Source organism: Anguilla rostrata, chromosome 8, assembly GCF_018555375.3.
Source record: "Anguilla rostrata isolate EN2019 chromosome 8, ASM1855537v3, whole genome shotgun sequence".
NCBI classification, from domain to species: Eukaryota; Metazoa; Chordata; class Actinopteri; order Anguilliformes; family Anguillidae; genus Anguilla; species Anguilla rostrata.
In genome coordinates this window covers 27,119,779-27,136,830 of record NC_057940.1, presented here as the reverse complement: position 1 = coordinate 27,136,830, position 17,052 = coordinate 27,119,779, and the positions used below count along the sequence as shown (strand labels likewise).

At 42.3% G+C, this 17,052-nt stretch overlaps 1 protein-coding gene and 1 long non-coding RNA gene across 3 annotated transcripts in view; one reads left to right on the top strand and one right to left on the bottom strand.

The window, feature by feature from the left end:
- The window catches only part of LOC135261290 (uncharacterized), a 199,352-nt gene that overhangs the window by 7,912 nt on the left and 174,388 nt on the right, over positions 1–17,052 (bottom strand). The gene's annotated exons all lie outside the window — the stretch shown is intronic.
- On the top strand, positions 1,018–16,782 carry dok2 (docking protein 2). Of its 2 annotated transcripts, XR_010331864.1 has the most exons (6): positions 1,018–1,245; positions 4,889–5,191; positions 8,407–8,524; positions 14,478–14,653; positions 14,959–16,497; positions 16,541–16,782. XR_010331864.1 is itself a non-coding variant. In XM_064347425.1 (5 exons), the coding sequence occupies exons 1-5, from the start codon at positions 1,078–1,080 to the stop codon at positions 15,958–15,960; spliced, it is 1,767 nt and encodes a 588-aa protein (XP_064203495.1). In that variant the 5' UTR covers positions 1,018–1,077; the 3' UTR covers positions 15,961–16,782. The 2 variants fall into 2 exon arrangements, 1 of the variants encoding a protein (XP_064203495.1); XM_064347425.1 differs by having other exon boundaries at positions 14,959–16,782.

The following is a 17,052-nucleotide window of genomic DNA, read 5'->3' as shown; positions in this document are numbered from 1 at the left end:
TATACCCTAGTTTGAATAGCCCAACTGCAATTTAAAGCCAGTAGTGCCCTCAATTGATTTGGGAGGGCGCATAATCAGAATGTGCCCTCTAATGTGCTTGTGTAGCCAGCTGCCTAGTCTTTTCACTCTGTAAGTGGGTAGATGACGGCAGTGTGACATAGTCATTAAAAAGAACTGGGCTTGTAACCAAAAGGTCATAGGTTCGATTCCTGGGTGGGACACTGCAGTTGTACCCTTGAGCAAGGTACTTAACCTGCATTGCTTCAGTATATATCCAGCTGTATAAATGGATGCAATGTAAATGTTATGTAAAAAGTTGTAAGTCGCTCTGGATAAGAGCGTCTGCTAAATGCCTGTAATGTAATGTAATCTAGATGAGCTGTGCAGTGACTTGTGAAAGATTCCTGCACAACTAGTGGAGGTGGGGAGGACAGGACATGACCACCGTGGGAGGAGCGGCTTTTAAGAGACGAGGCGAGGACACCAGCCGACTGACACCAAAAATAATGTTGAGAGCAGTTCCACAACACCTGCAAGACCTGCTGCCATGGTTACCACTGGCATAGTCTACATTGAACCAAAACCTTAAGTTTCATTACTGCACTAAATATGGATGCGATTTAAATACCGCCACTGTGTAGCACCTTTTGCATGGATTTATAATTAACTACAATAGGGAACAAAATGCAAATATAGACAATAGACCATTGATAACTAAGGTCTAAAGGACTGATACCATGACTTTATGTAGTCATAAAAGCTTACTATGAGGAATGACGAATAGAGATAGATGAGACCTGATAACTGAGATGCTCGGCACTGAAATGCTCTGTGATGTTGTGTACGTTGTAAATCGAGGCATGGATTCACACTGAGGTCATTGACAAAGCGTGACAAAAATAGAATGGAGTTGCAAAAGTGAGGGTCGTGGGTTTGAACAAACAAAGACGTTGTCACACATACACACCCAAAAACGCAAATGCAAACGCAAGCAGACGCGTGCGCACACACACCACACACCACTCTGCGTAAGCAGGCTGAGTTTTAACGGTAGTGCAGGGCGCACAGGAAGTCACGATGACGGGGAACTCGGGGCCTCTGCATCGATCGCAGACGCTACTGGCTCAGCTCGTCGTGCTACAGGGCTACAGACGGCTCGAAGGAGCCAGCGGAGGAGAGATCGCCATGGACGAGGACGTCAGGAAGAAGGGAGTACTGTACATTCAACAGCAGAGGTTTGGGAAGGTAAGGCTACACCGCTGTTGCACTTTATACCTGGTTCATTTGCTTTAAAGGCCATTGTATGTCTGATATACATGAAGCTATCAGTACTTTATATTACAATGACCCTGTAATGGGTACTTTCACGGATAGTTGATTTCATGGGGTTTTTTTGGTTGATATCTTTAGTTTAACTTTTGACAGCTTCAGTTTTAGTGTATGTTCTCAACGGGCCAAGATAGTTTTTGTGCACAATAAAGGATATTTTAGAAAGAAGTTTCTCATGATTTCCTGGCTTTACAATGGATGTTATAGGGCATTTGGGGTTTTGTGGTCTAAATCAAGAAAATACACTTCAAGTAACTACAAAGCAGCTATTACAGTGGTGTTCTGTTTCCAGGAGCTGTATATAAAAACAGATTTAACAGCTAATTTTATAGCATTTATTCACAACTATAAATATACAGTACATTTTTATTTTGTGCTGGTACTTCTTTTCTTGAGCACAGTTTTCTCAGGTTACAGGATCCATAGGCACTAGTTCTATCTAAAAATAATATTAAACGTAATTTTTGAAAATAACTGGCCAATGTACACACGTACAGCCTCTGGAGGATTTCGACCAAAAGCTCCGGAATGTCAGTTAGCAGTCATTGCAAAGCCAGCCGGTCATCAGGAAATACCTAAAGTATCCTTCATCTCACAAAAACGGGGCAAAACAAAGCATACACAAAAACTGAAATAATACTGCAAGTTTAGAGATCTCAGAAAGTCAACCATTCCTTTAAATGGAATTTGATCTTTTAAAAAGTTCTCTGGGGAAAAATGTCACTGAGCACACAGAAAATGAATGTCAGAGAAAACGTTTTAGTGAAACATACCAAGGGCAGACCAATTAACGTCTCTCATAAAGTTTTAAGTAATTGTTATGCGTGGTATAACCAAAACACTTTCCCTGAGTTTAATTCATGTATAGATGTGTCCTACTAAGTGGTATTTAAGATAATGATGAATTCTGAATAAATTCTAAGGACTATTTGTCCCCCATGACAATGTATCACTGAACTGGGATCAGCAAACTCCAGGGAGTTTAGTACTCTTTTACCTTTATGGTGTCTTTAATGTAAACATTCAGCGGAATACGGAATACAGAAGCTGTTAAATGAATGTAATATTTACATTTTGTTCTAGAAATTTAACAGAAAAAACTAACAAACAAATAAGCAAGCAAAAAACAGACATCAAAATTTAGGTATTAACCAATTCACACAGGTGGCCGCTGTTATTTTGTGTTTTGTTTTGGTTAAAATGACCTGATTAGTCTGACATATTCTTCTACACATTCTTCTGAGGTTATCCCTATGTGACTACACAATGACAAAGGGATATGAAACTATAGGCCAGAAGATCATAGTTCAAGCATCACAATGCAGGGGTTTGTTTGGAGTTCTATGGCATATTGAGTGATAACGGTGGCAGAGGATAGAAGTTATGGGTACATCTATATGGATTTGGCTCATAAAACAAAACATTTAATTTTACAGTATAAAGGTAACCCCTATTTTTGTTTGGTTAAGAGCACTTACTCTTATATCACAAAAATATATATTTTTAAATGCAGCACATTAAAATGCATGCAGTTTCAAAAACATTTTTTCTTATGAGTTCATGTTGACATTTAGAAATAAATTACAGTTGTTCTTGATTTGAAAACATTTTTGAGTGATATTTCTCTGTCTAAATTAACATTCTCACATTCTCTGAATTTGCAAATGAAGCCTGGTCATCTGGAATATTCTAATCACTTATTTTATCGGGGTGAACATTTGTAGTTTGTATGGTTTCAACAAGGCTTTACAAATAACTACATTTCCATGTATTTTTAATTGTTGGAAATGTTGATGTTTGAAAAACAAAGTTAAATATACCCACTTGGGATTTTCATGAAATTAGTTTGCCCACATTTTTTCACTATAAAGTTGGCTAATTGGACAAATTAAACAGACTTATTCCGAAAGCAGCCTTGACGAGAAACCTCATTAAAATACAGCTGACATATTAAAATGAATGGGCTGACTAAATGGCAGAAAATTGATTTTTGGGAGAAATAACATGTAATGAGACATGTTACCCTTTCATACACTGCACATTTTGCACTCTGGAAATCTATGAGTGCTTAAACAAATGATTGGCAGCTTTGAACCGGGCTTTGTGAGTTTATGTACCTTGTAAACAACACCCAGGAGCAAGCTGTAAAGTAACAGCCCCTACATAGGGCTCTTCGCTGGGTAAAAAATGCAAACCGTCTTGCTACGTAAATATACATGCAAAAAAATCACTACCAAGAGCAAGAGCTTTAAAATGTGACCGCTCGACCATTCCAGACACCGACTGCACACATGGAACAATAGCTCATTCAGACATGCTTCAATATTGGCTATATTGACTCTTGTCATGAGTGGTTCTGATAGTAATTTTTTGTAATGCCAAGTTTTGATGGCCGAGAAGTTTAATGTCAAGATGACATTCTAAGAGCCAGATAGAAGTAAGAGAAAAAAGAAAAGAAGATCATTCATCCGTTTGACATTTGGCATTTGGAAGTCGATGTAAGCCACTTTGTGTAAATATTGCACTCGGGTTATGGTTAATCCACGGTGTCAGAGGCTTTCCTTCCTTGTTTTCATGGTCTTTTCATGGCGGAAGAGCATTTTAGGTAACCCTGCAATGTTCTCAGCGAAGCTTTCATAAAAATGCCGTTCAGAGGAGAAGCAGTCAGAGGGGTTTCTGTTTGTGTTTTTATTAGCTTCTGAAGGCAATCTTCAGAGCCCTGAGAGCTTCTATGGCATTAGAGATCACAGACTGAGGTGAGAAGGCTGTTGGAAAACTACCCGAAAGATCGGATCTGGTGTGAACTGCATGGTAGCAAGGCTTCTCGCAAAACCCCTTTCCATTGTACCTTTTGATACGTGACAAAGACTCTCGGCTGGCTCACAAGTTTGTAAATGGCAGGGATGTATAAAATTTCTAATTTAGCACTCAACAAACAATGAGCAGGTGATCACTTTTGGTTTTGTTCCATTTCATGTCAATTTCTTAATGTGAACCTTTCAATCACCTTACTCAAAAGGTGATTGAAAGGATGATTTCTAAGAAAGAAAAAGATTTTCTGGAAATTCAAATGTGTTGTTTGTTCCATTCAAAGTAGCACTGGGCAATCCCTTTGCAGTTTGCACAACAATATGCCCTCTCATATATGAAGTGAATTCAGTGCTGACATACTTTATATAACCCTATTCTGACACAGGCCTCAGGAAGTCAATTCTATTTTTTTAGTTTAGTTGTATCAACACCATTTGTCTATTTAGAAAATATGTATATAAAAATTACACAATATCACAGGAATTTACTTCTACACAATTGCACCTGCATTGAATTTCAGTTTAGACTTTCCACCTATATTTGCTAGCCAAATCAATTACAACATATCAGTTTATAAACAAGAATAAAATGTATGAAAAACAAAAACGTGTTTTTTTTTTTTTTTTTACCATTACATAATGCTAGGACTGTCATCTTCTTTCTGTTTTTACTCTAAAGATGTTAGATATCAATCTTTTATTAGAATCATTTTTAGAGGTATACTGAACCTTTCTCATCTCCCATGTAGAAATGGAAGAAGGTGTGGTCCATCATCTACAGAGAGAGTGCCTGCTCCATCTCCCGGATGGAGTTCTTTGAGTGCAAAGACAATGCGGTCAGCATGGAGAAGGCCGACAAGACCCTCCGCAAGCAGGAGAACAAGAAGGTCATCAAGCTGAGTGACTGCATCCGGGTGTCGGAGGTGGAGATGGACTGCCCCAAGGACTGTGGCCCCTTCCTGGTGGAGACCACCGAGAAGCTCTTCGTATTCGCAGCAGAGAACTCTGAGCTGGAGGACTGGACCCAGAAGCTTTGTGAGATTGCCTTCCCTGTACGTTAGCCCAACCCTTCTGACCGCTTAGCGTAGCGGCAGTGCGCTGCGCACAGATCCGTTTTCATGTTGTTTAGCACTCAAAGCAGGATATACAGCGTCCAAAATAGTGACACAGATGCTAAATAGAAACAAGAGCTCAAAGGGACATCAGCGCATAGCCACCATCTTAGCACACCACTTTAGATGTTCCCTCCGTGAGTTCATGCTTAGTTGATATACATTACATTACAGACATTTGGCAGACGCTCTTATCCAGAGCGACGTACAACAAAGTGTATAACTGTATACAGTGGTGATTGTTACCCACCCCGAAGTGCCATATATATTCTATATGGACGCGCGCGCACACACACACACACACAAGATGTTCAATTAATGATACTGGATGCTTCTTTATTGTAGCTATTTTGTGTAGAGGTGACATGCAAGGAAATTGTGGTCAGATAGGTGTCAGATATCACGTCAGCCATGTCTGTATGGCTACCTATTGTAATGCATCCCAGATTTTCTACCCACAATGCCTCACAACACAGATGTGTCTTTTTCCCCACCCTTGGGAGTGCACACCGTCTGGCAGTTTGTCGGTTGCCCTGCCAGAAATTTGGACATTATGCAGGCAGAGTATATGGAATGTGTACTGCATATGGTATTCTTTACAATGGTGAATACCATCTCATGTCAGACAGTTTATCTTTAAACCACATAAGGGTGCTATTTGTCATTCAGATTTCAGGGAAAATAACAGTTTTGTGGAAACAGTGAAATCCACATGACAGTCTGAGTGAACATATAAAATTGTTACTACCTGAAACCTTGATTTGCATATTTTAGTCCGATGCTTTGGGCTGCATTGCCGTATAGGAGGTGAAGGATACAATATACAATAGATTGGATTCTAGAAACAGGGCAAATGCTTGTTCTGTAAAAGGTGTTTTCCCATTTGCGAAATAAATATAAGTCTTTAATGTGATATTTGCAAATCCAGGAATAGTTACCACACAGCGCGCATAGAAAGGGAAGCTTGTGTGACCTCACTCCCTGCTGACCTGAGGCTCACAGGAGGTTAGAGACATGGGACTGGCACAGCGCCTCCGTGGTTCCCACCCCAGCGCCGAAACGCTCAGTGTCAGATGACTCTCAACACAGCGTGAGTCACGGCCCCCTGTTCCACGCTGGGGCTACAGGCACTAAAATAGGCATTCCTTACCAACGCTTAACATTCACCTTGGGAAACAAAACACACAGAATCTGTTGTAATATTTAGGGAGCAATACTCTGGGCTTTAGTGCGATGCGGGGGGATGGGGCTGCCTTCTGGGAATGGCCCGCTCATGTATTGTATTGTCAGCGTGAAAATTCCAAGAAAGAGCATGTTGGACCCCGGCCCCAGATGCAGACCACATTTTCAGCTGTTCTCCTTCATACAACTATAAAAAGGATTTAAAGGAACTCACAGAGCCCTTAGTGACACAGACTGACTAACGTGATGACTGATGTTACACAAAACCATTTGTGCACACTATGTGCTCACAACTAGGCGGGGATTCAGGGTTAAAACTCTTCTCAGTAAATTCTCGATTTGAGCTCACATTATTCACTGTTGAGTTTGACAGCTTCAAAAAAAAAAAAAAAAAAACAGAAGTTGTTTTTAACAAAGTCACAGTATGGTTTGCAGTATGCAGTGTGTCATGTGCTTGTTTCCAGGCAAATGCAAGCCTGAGAAGAATATTCTCAGAACAATTGAGTAATATTATGGGCTGTTCATTTTGGTTAGCATGCATACCACTGGCTGAGAGATGCAGACATTCTATTTTATTTCTTACCAGTGATACTACAGAAGCTAAATGTTACTAAATTGGCTTTGATGCAAATTACCTTGATTGCTATGGGAGGTAGTAGAAAAAACAGATGTCAACTTGGACTTCCTAGAATCCATCCTTTAAGAGTTCCTGTTGTTTCTAGGAATCCCTGGAGCCAGCAGAGTTCTCAGCTCCTGTCCTCATGGGCTATTTACCTCAGGGCAGAGGTTGATTTCTGTAGGAATCTGTGACAGACTCAGTTCTTCTAAAAGGCATCAAAATTCATCTTTTGACCAAGCCATGCCAGGACATGAAAATATTAGTACACAGTGAAATATGAATTATCACTGCTGACCAGTGGTCTGGATTGTTGGAATTCATACTGTACTTTCTTTTAACCAATTATCTGCCTCATTTGCTCCAATTAAAATAATAATCAGCTTCATAAGCAAACACACAAACACACACACACACACACACACACTACTTCAGGTACTTAGTATGACAGCCCTGCTGTGGACTAGCCAGAATACCCATAACCACCATATTGTTCAGTGAGGTGGTCAGAAACTCCTCAGTCACGACTGCAATGTCCTTACTTGAGAGTGTGGCTGTGTCCCAAAAGAAGTAGCTGTGCAGCAGTTCTGTATGCTTTTGTAGGGTGGATTTCAGCTGAAGTGAATGAACCTTTGAAATGACTCTAGGACTGCTTCAAACCAAAACCAACATGCCGCGCAGGCCTCAAAGGTCATTTCAGCACAGCAAGACAAAAAGTGCTTGACGGATATAAACTTTAAGAAAGTGACTTCCTGACATCCCAATCAGTCATAGCGTTGAAATAATACTTGCCATATAGGGAGGCTTAAATGTTCTGCGGTATGCAGAATAAGCTCAGTTTATTTTTCTTACTGACAGAGCTCCATTTCTTAAACATGCATATTTTAACACATATTCTTAAAACAATAAATTTGATTTACAATGTTCACATATGCCAGTATAGGTCTGAATAAATGCCATACTCATGCATCATACACCAGATGCACGATGAAACTATAAACAACAAGTGGTCAGCAATCTAATGATGATGTGACCAAGTGACCCAGCACTACAACTATACAGCAATTTTATTTGGTAGCTGTAAACAGCTAACAGTAGCATGTAGTGCACAAATCTGCTCAGATCTCACAATCCTCAGATTAGTCCTCTCTGCTGAGTGATGATGCAGAAGAAGAAAACTCAATTCTACGATACATTCCTCTTTTGTTCAAAGAACATAAAAAGGAATAAATGGCAGAATGTTAATGTTTGACAGGAAGGATTTTCCATTTGAGACACAACCTTAAGCGTAAACGGACAGGAAAGTGTGTCATCGTGGTTGTCTGTTGACGGCTAGCGTTTTTGCGACCCCATGCAGATGAACTGGAGTGAGCGCGTGGTGCCCAAGCGCAGCAGTATCCAGAGGGGCCCCACAAGAGGGGACCCAGAAGAGTCCACAATGGAGGAGAACTCTCTGTACTGCAGAGGAGACCATGGTGAGAAAACATGGCTATTCATGCAAAATGTCTCTATGACAAATATTGCCTCTATTGCCATACGCAGTAATGTCCAGTGTTAATTCAACTCAACAGAACGAATGAATGAATCATTGCATTTATATAGCACTTTTCCAAACACTCAAAGTGCTTTACAATGATAACGATATAATGATATAAGTTTATATGGGTCCATTAGGGACCACATGTACACTGTAACGTGTTAATTAACACTGAACATTTTACTGTGTTGCATTTACAAAAACAGTTTCTCCTGCAACACCGCACCGATTCAGAAGGAAATGCTTTGTCCAGGCCAGCATTACATTGAATTAAAGTCCTTTATCAGATGCTCTTTTCCAGAGTGACTCAACCCCTTCAGCTGAATTCATAGGGTCTCTTGGTGTACAGAGCCAGGGATGCATCTACATTTAAGGATTTCACCGAAACAGGCATTAGAGTACTGAATGTTCATAGGCTGTCAAAGTAGAGGGTTTGATCTCGGTGGGCCCCACACACCGCGATGCCACAGCCTCCCGCTTCGTCTCTTTCTGTCGCTGCGGCCCTGTCTGGCTCTTTGCTTCGCTGCCTGGGAACAGGGCCACGCTGTCTCTCGCTGTAAATATTGAAGACCGCCTGGGGGGACCGCGCGCGTGTTGGGAAGACACAGAAGGCGGCTGTAATGAGCCGGAGGCAGGAGGAACACCGTCCCCGAGCGTGTGAGGTGTATGAAAACTGTGACAGGCCAGAGGAGGCTAGAAAGGAATCAAGCTGCCCCCCCCACCCAGAGAGCAGTGGCTCACTGTGCACCTTCGGCTCCAGGGCCCCAGCTTCCCAGTAAAATGCCACCCCCCCACCGCCCCGACCCCCCACGAGATAGCCAGGGACCTAGGTAGCTGGCCTCCACAGTCACGGCACATCAAGGAGACCACCGGCATTCAAACAGAGCAGAAACATGAAAAGAGGACAGAAAAAAACTGGCCCTCATTCACCAGCATTCATTACGAAGCCCCAAATCTGCCTCTGGTTCTGAGTGAAATCTTATTAAATATTTAATGAAAGTGACAGGGATACGGAATTACAATGGAAAGGCAAAGGGATTACAGCCCTGTGCACCTCTGTTTCTGAGAGCTGTGGAAGCACTGCACTTTTTGAGAAGACCGCCCCCTCCCATTCAATTATTTTGGGATGATTGAGCATGATTGGCAGCATGTCATCTGCAGCTTAGCCAGCCCCCTCAAAACCCTCTCGACAACCCACGGGTATTTACACTCACAACTAACTGAGTGTGCAGATTAACTCCTAATTTGCATAAAATAACCTCACCACGAAGAACTGTACATGTCTTTGACCCACTTTACCCACATTAAATACTAAAAATATATCAGTAAAGCTATATACCGTATCTCATGTTACTCCCTATATATATATATATGTCACTCCTATTTATAGCGTAAATACTGTTCTACAGAAGTTCTCAATTGTGGCAAAACAAATTTTGACATGGCTGGATAATTGTACAGTTTTAAATGGTTGAAGGGACTCAGTGTTAAATTGATGCACATGGAGGCATGCATAGTAAGCCTGAAGTGATCTAGGGGGGTAACTTGATATTCATTGCTGTCTTGCTATAAATGCTCAAGACTTGTGACCACTTCCCCTTCTCTACGGTCGACGTACTATACAGTGGAAAATGTTTCGCCTTGCGGCTGGCTTTTCCTGTCATGTGGCTGAAAACGATCGTACCAGTGCCCTCTCAGCTCAACAAACTGTCCAGTTATCGCTCAAACATAATACATCCTGCTCACAAGTAACACATCTGCAAAACTGTCTGTTATTTCCTTTCACATACTCTAGCACCACATTCCATATCCCGTCTATTTTTAAAGCTATATTGGATACTCTTGCCGTCTTTAGGCAATGTTGTACTCTTTCTTGGGGCGACATAGCTCAGGACGTAAGAACGGTTGTCTGGCAGTCGGAGGGTTGCCGGTTCGATCCCCGCCCTGGGCGTGTCGAAGTGTCCCTGAGCAAGACACCTAACCCCAAACTGCTCTGGTGAGTGAGAGGCATCAATTGTAAAGCGCTTTGGATAAAAGTGCTATATAAATGCAGTCCATTTACCATTTTACCGTTCTTGAAACTGCTGAGCTAATTTTTTCTTTACCCATTCATTTAACAGTGGGAACTGAGTGCTCAATTTTGAGTTCTCATTCTAAAATCTATCCTACATGTGGCAAGCCTACCTCGTAAAAAAACCAAATGTTTCCATACCAAAATTAAAATAGATTGAAAACATTTTTTCCATGAAACTTCACCGCAGTAGACTGTCTCTCAGTAAGAGCGACCCCTCGAACACACAAAATATGTCGCTGCCTTTGGGGAACCCCATAAAAAATCTTCAAATGTTTATTTCCCGCTTCCCTGTTCTCATGCTGGTAAAAGGCTCACATGGAAGATGGCTGCCTCTCTGTGTGGTGCAAGTATAACAGATGAGGGCCCTGCGAAAACTCAGCCAGCTTCTTAAGCTCGAGGGGCAAAAAAGTAATTATTCACAATCAATGCATCTGATCTCAATTATGTGTGTCACAGTTATTACCACGTTTCTTTAATCAATGGTCACAGAGCTACCCTTTGGCCATTATAAATATTTAGAGTTTGATAAACATTTGCCGCGGCTACTCTTTTTTTACTCAGACGTAATCTCGATCATATGTCGCAGTGTATACAGAGGGAATAGATCCACCGATGGGCTTTTTAGTTTTGCTGGTCTCCAATGACTACATCTGGATTTAAAATAAGTGGAGCTAAGAACAAAGAACACGGCTAGTCCCATGCTGTAGTCATAGAAAGTTACAGAAAGTTGTGAAAATGTTAAGTTCTCATTATTTTGTTGGGGTTCTCATCTCAAAATCTTTAAATTATTTAAACAGTTCATTTTAACACTGTAGAGCCTCTCATGAGAGATTCTCAAGATTCTCAGCACGGATATTTAAACATGAGAACTGTCAAAGTTTAAAGAAACTTTAAATTGTCAAAAACTGCCAAAAAACAAAAAAATTCATCAGCTGAACGGTTATACCAGTAGGAAACGACATCCCCTGTCCCTGTATAGATTTTTCTCTCCTAGAAGAATCCAACAAGCACATTTTGAATGCAGCCAAAGATGTGGACCCATTTCTCAGTCTCTCTTGCACTTGCTTCCTCCCTTTCTTTACCTCTCTCTGTCCTAGGTATCACCCTTTCTTTACCTGTCTCTGTCCTTTTCACACATACACCCACAAACTGAATCACTGAATCACCAGGAACTGGCCAAAACCAAATCAAACGCATCGTGTGTGAAGCCGACAGATATAGCTCCAGGGTGTGATACAGTCCACAGTGAAAGGACACAACGCTGTGCTGCTCTGTGGAACCGCAGATCATTTACAAAGTTCATTACAGGGCCACATGGCCATTCCGTAATGGGCCTAAGAGAGAGAGAGCCTTCCCTTAGCATCTGTTAGCAGAGAAGCTTGCCCCAATGTACCCCATTATGTGCAGGGATACAGAATCCAAGACCACAGTCTTGGCAACAACAAGACCCTGCTAATGATGAGTTTAATTTAATTATCAAGATAGGTCTTCACACATATTAAACGAGTGGCACGTACTGTTGTGTTTCGGGGTTTAAATGTGCATATTTGGATAAAATCAGCAAAGAGCTTTACAGAAATGCAGAGGGGCAGTCACACACTGGGACCGGGGAGGACATGCTAACATCTCCGCCACAGAAAAGCTGAAGGCAGATCTGAAGGCTTCTTAGCTGGGTTTCCTTGGAGTTGCCAACATCCTCAGCTGCCGGTCCATCCCTGGGCAGAAACAACCTGCTGGGGGATTTGATTGGATGAGACAGCGTCCTCCATACCAATCTCTCAGTCCTTGGAATATCGTGCAGCCACACAGCCACGATCAACCTCTCTGCTCCCCCACAGTTCAGAATCTCCAACCTTGTGTGCTGGAGAGGTTGGGCCAGATTAGTTAAAAGACAGCAGCGCAACAAAGAATGCTCTGCGTTTGAGCCAGAATCAGAATGTGTATTTCAGTCACACATCCTCCTGCACATCACGGGTGAATCATAAAAGAAAAAACCCCCACATAGTGCAAGTAGCACTCGGCCTCACCATTTCCCCAGTTGGTCTTTCTGAGTGCTCCCTGTCTAGGAGGGCTAGAGAGATTTCTCGCAAAAGGAAAGCAGTCTGAGGTCTACAATGTTTTGGAGAAGCTAGGAGATCTGAGTTTGGCGTGCCATATGCCTCTTATGTGTTGAGTAAAAAAAATACATACACAATATTTTTTTTTTTTGAAATAGAGATGAACACGACAAAGAACCAAGCACCTGTTTATATTCAACCCCAGTAGCAGAGAGGCAAAACCACACACGGAAGTCACCCGGTCTATTTTCTGCTCTGCAAAGTTCTATTATAGCGCTTCAATTCTACAGGAAGGAAATAGGCTTTTTTTCTTTTTTGTCGTCTGTTGAGGGAAAGCAGAGACCCCAGGAATGATGGAATTCAGACTGCATCACCCCAATGCAATAGGGGTCTTATATCCACATGCTCTTGAACAGGTGTGTTTGAAGCCCTAACAAAAAGGCGGTGCCCTGAAACCACCAATCTTTTGCAACCTGTAACAGGCAGCTGCTGGTAGACTCAAAAGCAGGCGACCGAGCTGCAATTCGTTGCAGGTCCTGGCAAGCACGAATAGATATGCCTTTGTAGTCTTCATAAGTAGGCGACAAATAGAGTTCTCATTCATGCTGTATACCAACTAAGTATTCATTTTCCATGTTAGTAACTAAGTAGTTACTATGTAACCAAATCGTAAAGTAATGATAATTTTGTCACACTGGTATAAAAGAGCAATAACCAAATGTAATGACATTGCTTCCTAATAATTAAATTTTAGCCATTATGGAATGTTATACCCTTGTTCATAATGCAAATACAATTATACAAATAAGGTTTTGGATTATTTCAATTTTCTGAAAGTTTAAATAAATTGTTATAGGCTCAGGATTGGGATATAACCTAGAAGTAACAAGCCATGCAGCCGTCATTCCCACCTCCTCACTCCCCAACCATACTATACAATCTGATAACTATACAGTCTGATAACTTCAGAAAATATATGCCAGACACTGTACAAGCCAGTATAACTAGAGACCGGACGGAAAATGGGAAGTCGTGAGAAACAAACAGCACCCTCATGGTGAAAGGGGAAGTCAATCCGATGGCGCCCTTTTCACAGTGAAGCAGTGACAGAGCATAATGGATCTGGCTGCTTTTTCATTACCACTGTAACTATCTGCCTAAGCAAAGACCGTATCTCCTCTTTATTTATTTTGAGCGATCTCATTACTCTAATGGATATTACTGGTATTTCAGAGCAATATTAGGGCATAATTTTAAGTGGGGTGGTGGAGGGTGATTTTAATCAGATGGCCTGTTATATTATTTTCCAGTGAGATTGCCTTCTGTGCGAATGGAAAAAAATATGTCTTCCAGCCTTTCAAATGACACTTTAGGCCATAAACGAGACATGATCACCTTTTGTTGGCTCCTGTGTGGAAACATTTCCATGGGAGGGCTATACAGTGCCTCTGCATCTGATGCAATTTCCAGCTCAGGGTAATTTAACTCTGAGTCACAAGGATCTGCCGACAATTCAACCGACTTGGTTTTGCAACCGCACTTAAGCAACACATTCAGTTCAGTACACAACATGCTGACAATAGGCCACCTGGTACAACTCAACACCCGTGCGCCTCAAGAAATGCACGACAAAACAACACGCCACATCGCTAATTGTGTCACACTGGCTGCTGGAGGCAGAGAATCGGCATCATTATTATTTTTTTTTTTTAAAAGCTGTGATATTACAGATACTACATTATTTTCATGTGCTCCACCAGCCTTAAGGGACTTCAAGGTGTTGGTGAGGAAAACGGAGGCCTCGGAGAGGTGCAGGTTACGTGGGTCCTTCTTCCTGCGTGCCGATTTCGACAGCCTCATCCTCATAGACTCAAAGTCAGGCGAGATGCTCTTCGCCTGGCCCTACCGCTACCTCCGAAGGTTCGGTCGGGACAAGGTAACACTGCTTCCAAATTCAAAGAACAATTTCAAAAGAACTCCAGTCCAACAAACTTATTTTTTAACATTTCAAACGGGGAAACTTTAAAAAAAGTTATACAACTACACTGCTTTGAACCTACTATTAAAGCTAAGAACCTGTCAAACATGAAGGATGGGATTATCCAGTGGTTTTTCTTTTTATATCGTATCCTTCTGGGCTAACTTATTTGACATCAGTTTAACGTCCTTGTGTGACCTTCACTTGTTTGCTAGTAGACATGGGCTGAGGGTTGAAATGAAAGCTCCAACCTTCTGTTTCAGGTTACTTTTTCCTTTGAAGCGGGACGCCGATGTGACACCGGGGAAGGAAACTTTGAGTTCGACACCAAGCAGGGGAACGGCCTCTTCCAGGCAGTTGAGACGGCCATCAACATGCAGAAGAACACCTACGCCCCTCAGAGGCAGGCCTCGGGAGGGATGGACATGGAGCCCGCCCCCAGACACCCGATCACGAAGGACAGCTGCGTCTACAGCACCATCAGTGAAGCCCAGATGAGGGACAGCCCCGCCCCACTACAGGGCGCTAGGTCCAGGCTGGACCTGCCCAGCGACAAACTGCTGACCGGAGTGAAGAGCCTGACCCTGGACACCAGGCCGCCCCCCCGAAAGAACCAGGTCAAGACTATCTCAAGCTGCCCACTCCTCAACAGCGAGGACCAGGCCTATTCCCACACCTCCATGACACGGGACCAGGGGGAGCCGGAGGAGGCCAAGCCAACATCCGCAGCTCACGGCAGGCAAGGTTCCCACGACGAATACTCCCTCCCTTTTGACACTATCAGCAAGAACCTGATGGCCTGCTTCCTGGCCGCTCAGACGCCCCTGGCTGGGGATGCAGGCAACGAGAGGGACAACCGTGCAGATGGCGCAGAGGCCCCTGATCCCATCTATGACTCCATAGACGAGATGTCCGTCAGGCCAGTCTTAAAGACCCAGTCCCAGGTCCGTAAGCCCACCGAGTTCAAGGTGGAGCACATTTACGATGAGCCCGAGGGTTGCGCGGCCATGGTAACGGAGGTCAGGGGGCCTACCTCCCTTTACGACGAACCGGAAGAGGTCAAGGGTTACGCCTGGAAATTCCAAGGCACAGCAGTGGACCCCAGTGGCCATGAGTATCCCTACAACCCTCACATTGATGACTATGCCGTCCCAAAACCAGCAAAAAGGGCTTTCCCTGACCTCCAGGAGGACCAATCAAAAGAAGACGATGACTCCCCTTACGATAATGTGATGTCAAAAATGACCAGCAGAGGAAACAGATAACAATGTTCCTGAAAAACCAATTTGCAATTTACTTAAAAATAGTCTTTGGAGAATTCTGTGAATTTTACAAACTTCTGAGGGCATTGGGAGATAAGTCAGTTTTATTTTGCAACATTCAGATCAATTCCAATAGTCTGTCAAAACAATACGCCAAAAGAACAATGGCCTTGACATTTGTTCAAGAACATAAAGTTGCAATGATGCAGTGGATACTTTGTCAAGTCCTCAACTTTCCTTTTCCAGGAGTGATCCATCCCCTGTCTTACTGGCATCAATTTCTGTCCTTTAAGTAGCATTACTATATATGACAAAGAAAGAATTATTTTAAATCCCAGCCTACTCCACTTGGGGATATTTCAAGATTCCTCCAAAGGCGCATATTTCATGTTCAGAATATATTATTTTGTAAAGTTAATAAATAATTGTGTGCATTGTTATTTTATGTAGTTATACTATTGATATTTAGCAAGAAGTGATTTGATTTCATTCTGATCATGACGTTTGGAATTTCACACTGAAAGCCACCCTTTTGGGTGTGTTCCCAATATGGGCGAATATATGCACTCCCTGACCCAAACAGCCATGCTTGATAGGCATGGGAATGCACTCCACCCTGTGAAATCCTCAGAGACAAAAAGACTTCCAGAAAATGTTCATATTTGTTGAGATGGAATGTACTATGTATGGTGTTTACATCTGAAATTTGGTTCCTTGTTATCTCATTAGCGTATACCCCAGGCTAATAATGGCATCCCTTTCCCACAGCTGTGCCTCTGGCTGGTAAAATGTTTTGCAGCTTCATTAATGAATTCTGTGACCTTACTTCCATGTTGTTTCTTTCCTCCGTTTCATATTTTACACATGACTGTAACAAGGGAGTGTTGATTAATTGGAGTGGTAAATTTGAGAAAATTAAAATAATTTGTAATGTAAAAATAAATGAGGGCACATTAAGTGGGTTACACACACATGTTAACTGTGCCATTAATCAATAGAGCTGCGACTCAAGGAGGCCCCTCCCCTGTACTCGGCAGCCATATTAAATAAATAATCAGGGTGAGGAACCAGTGGCATGGAAGTGATTGGGCCCCT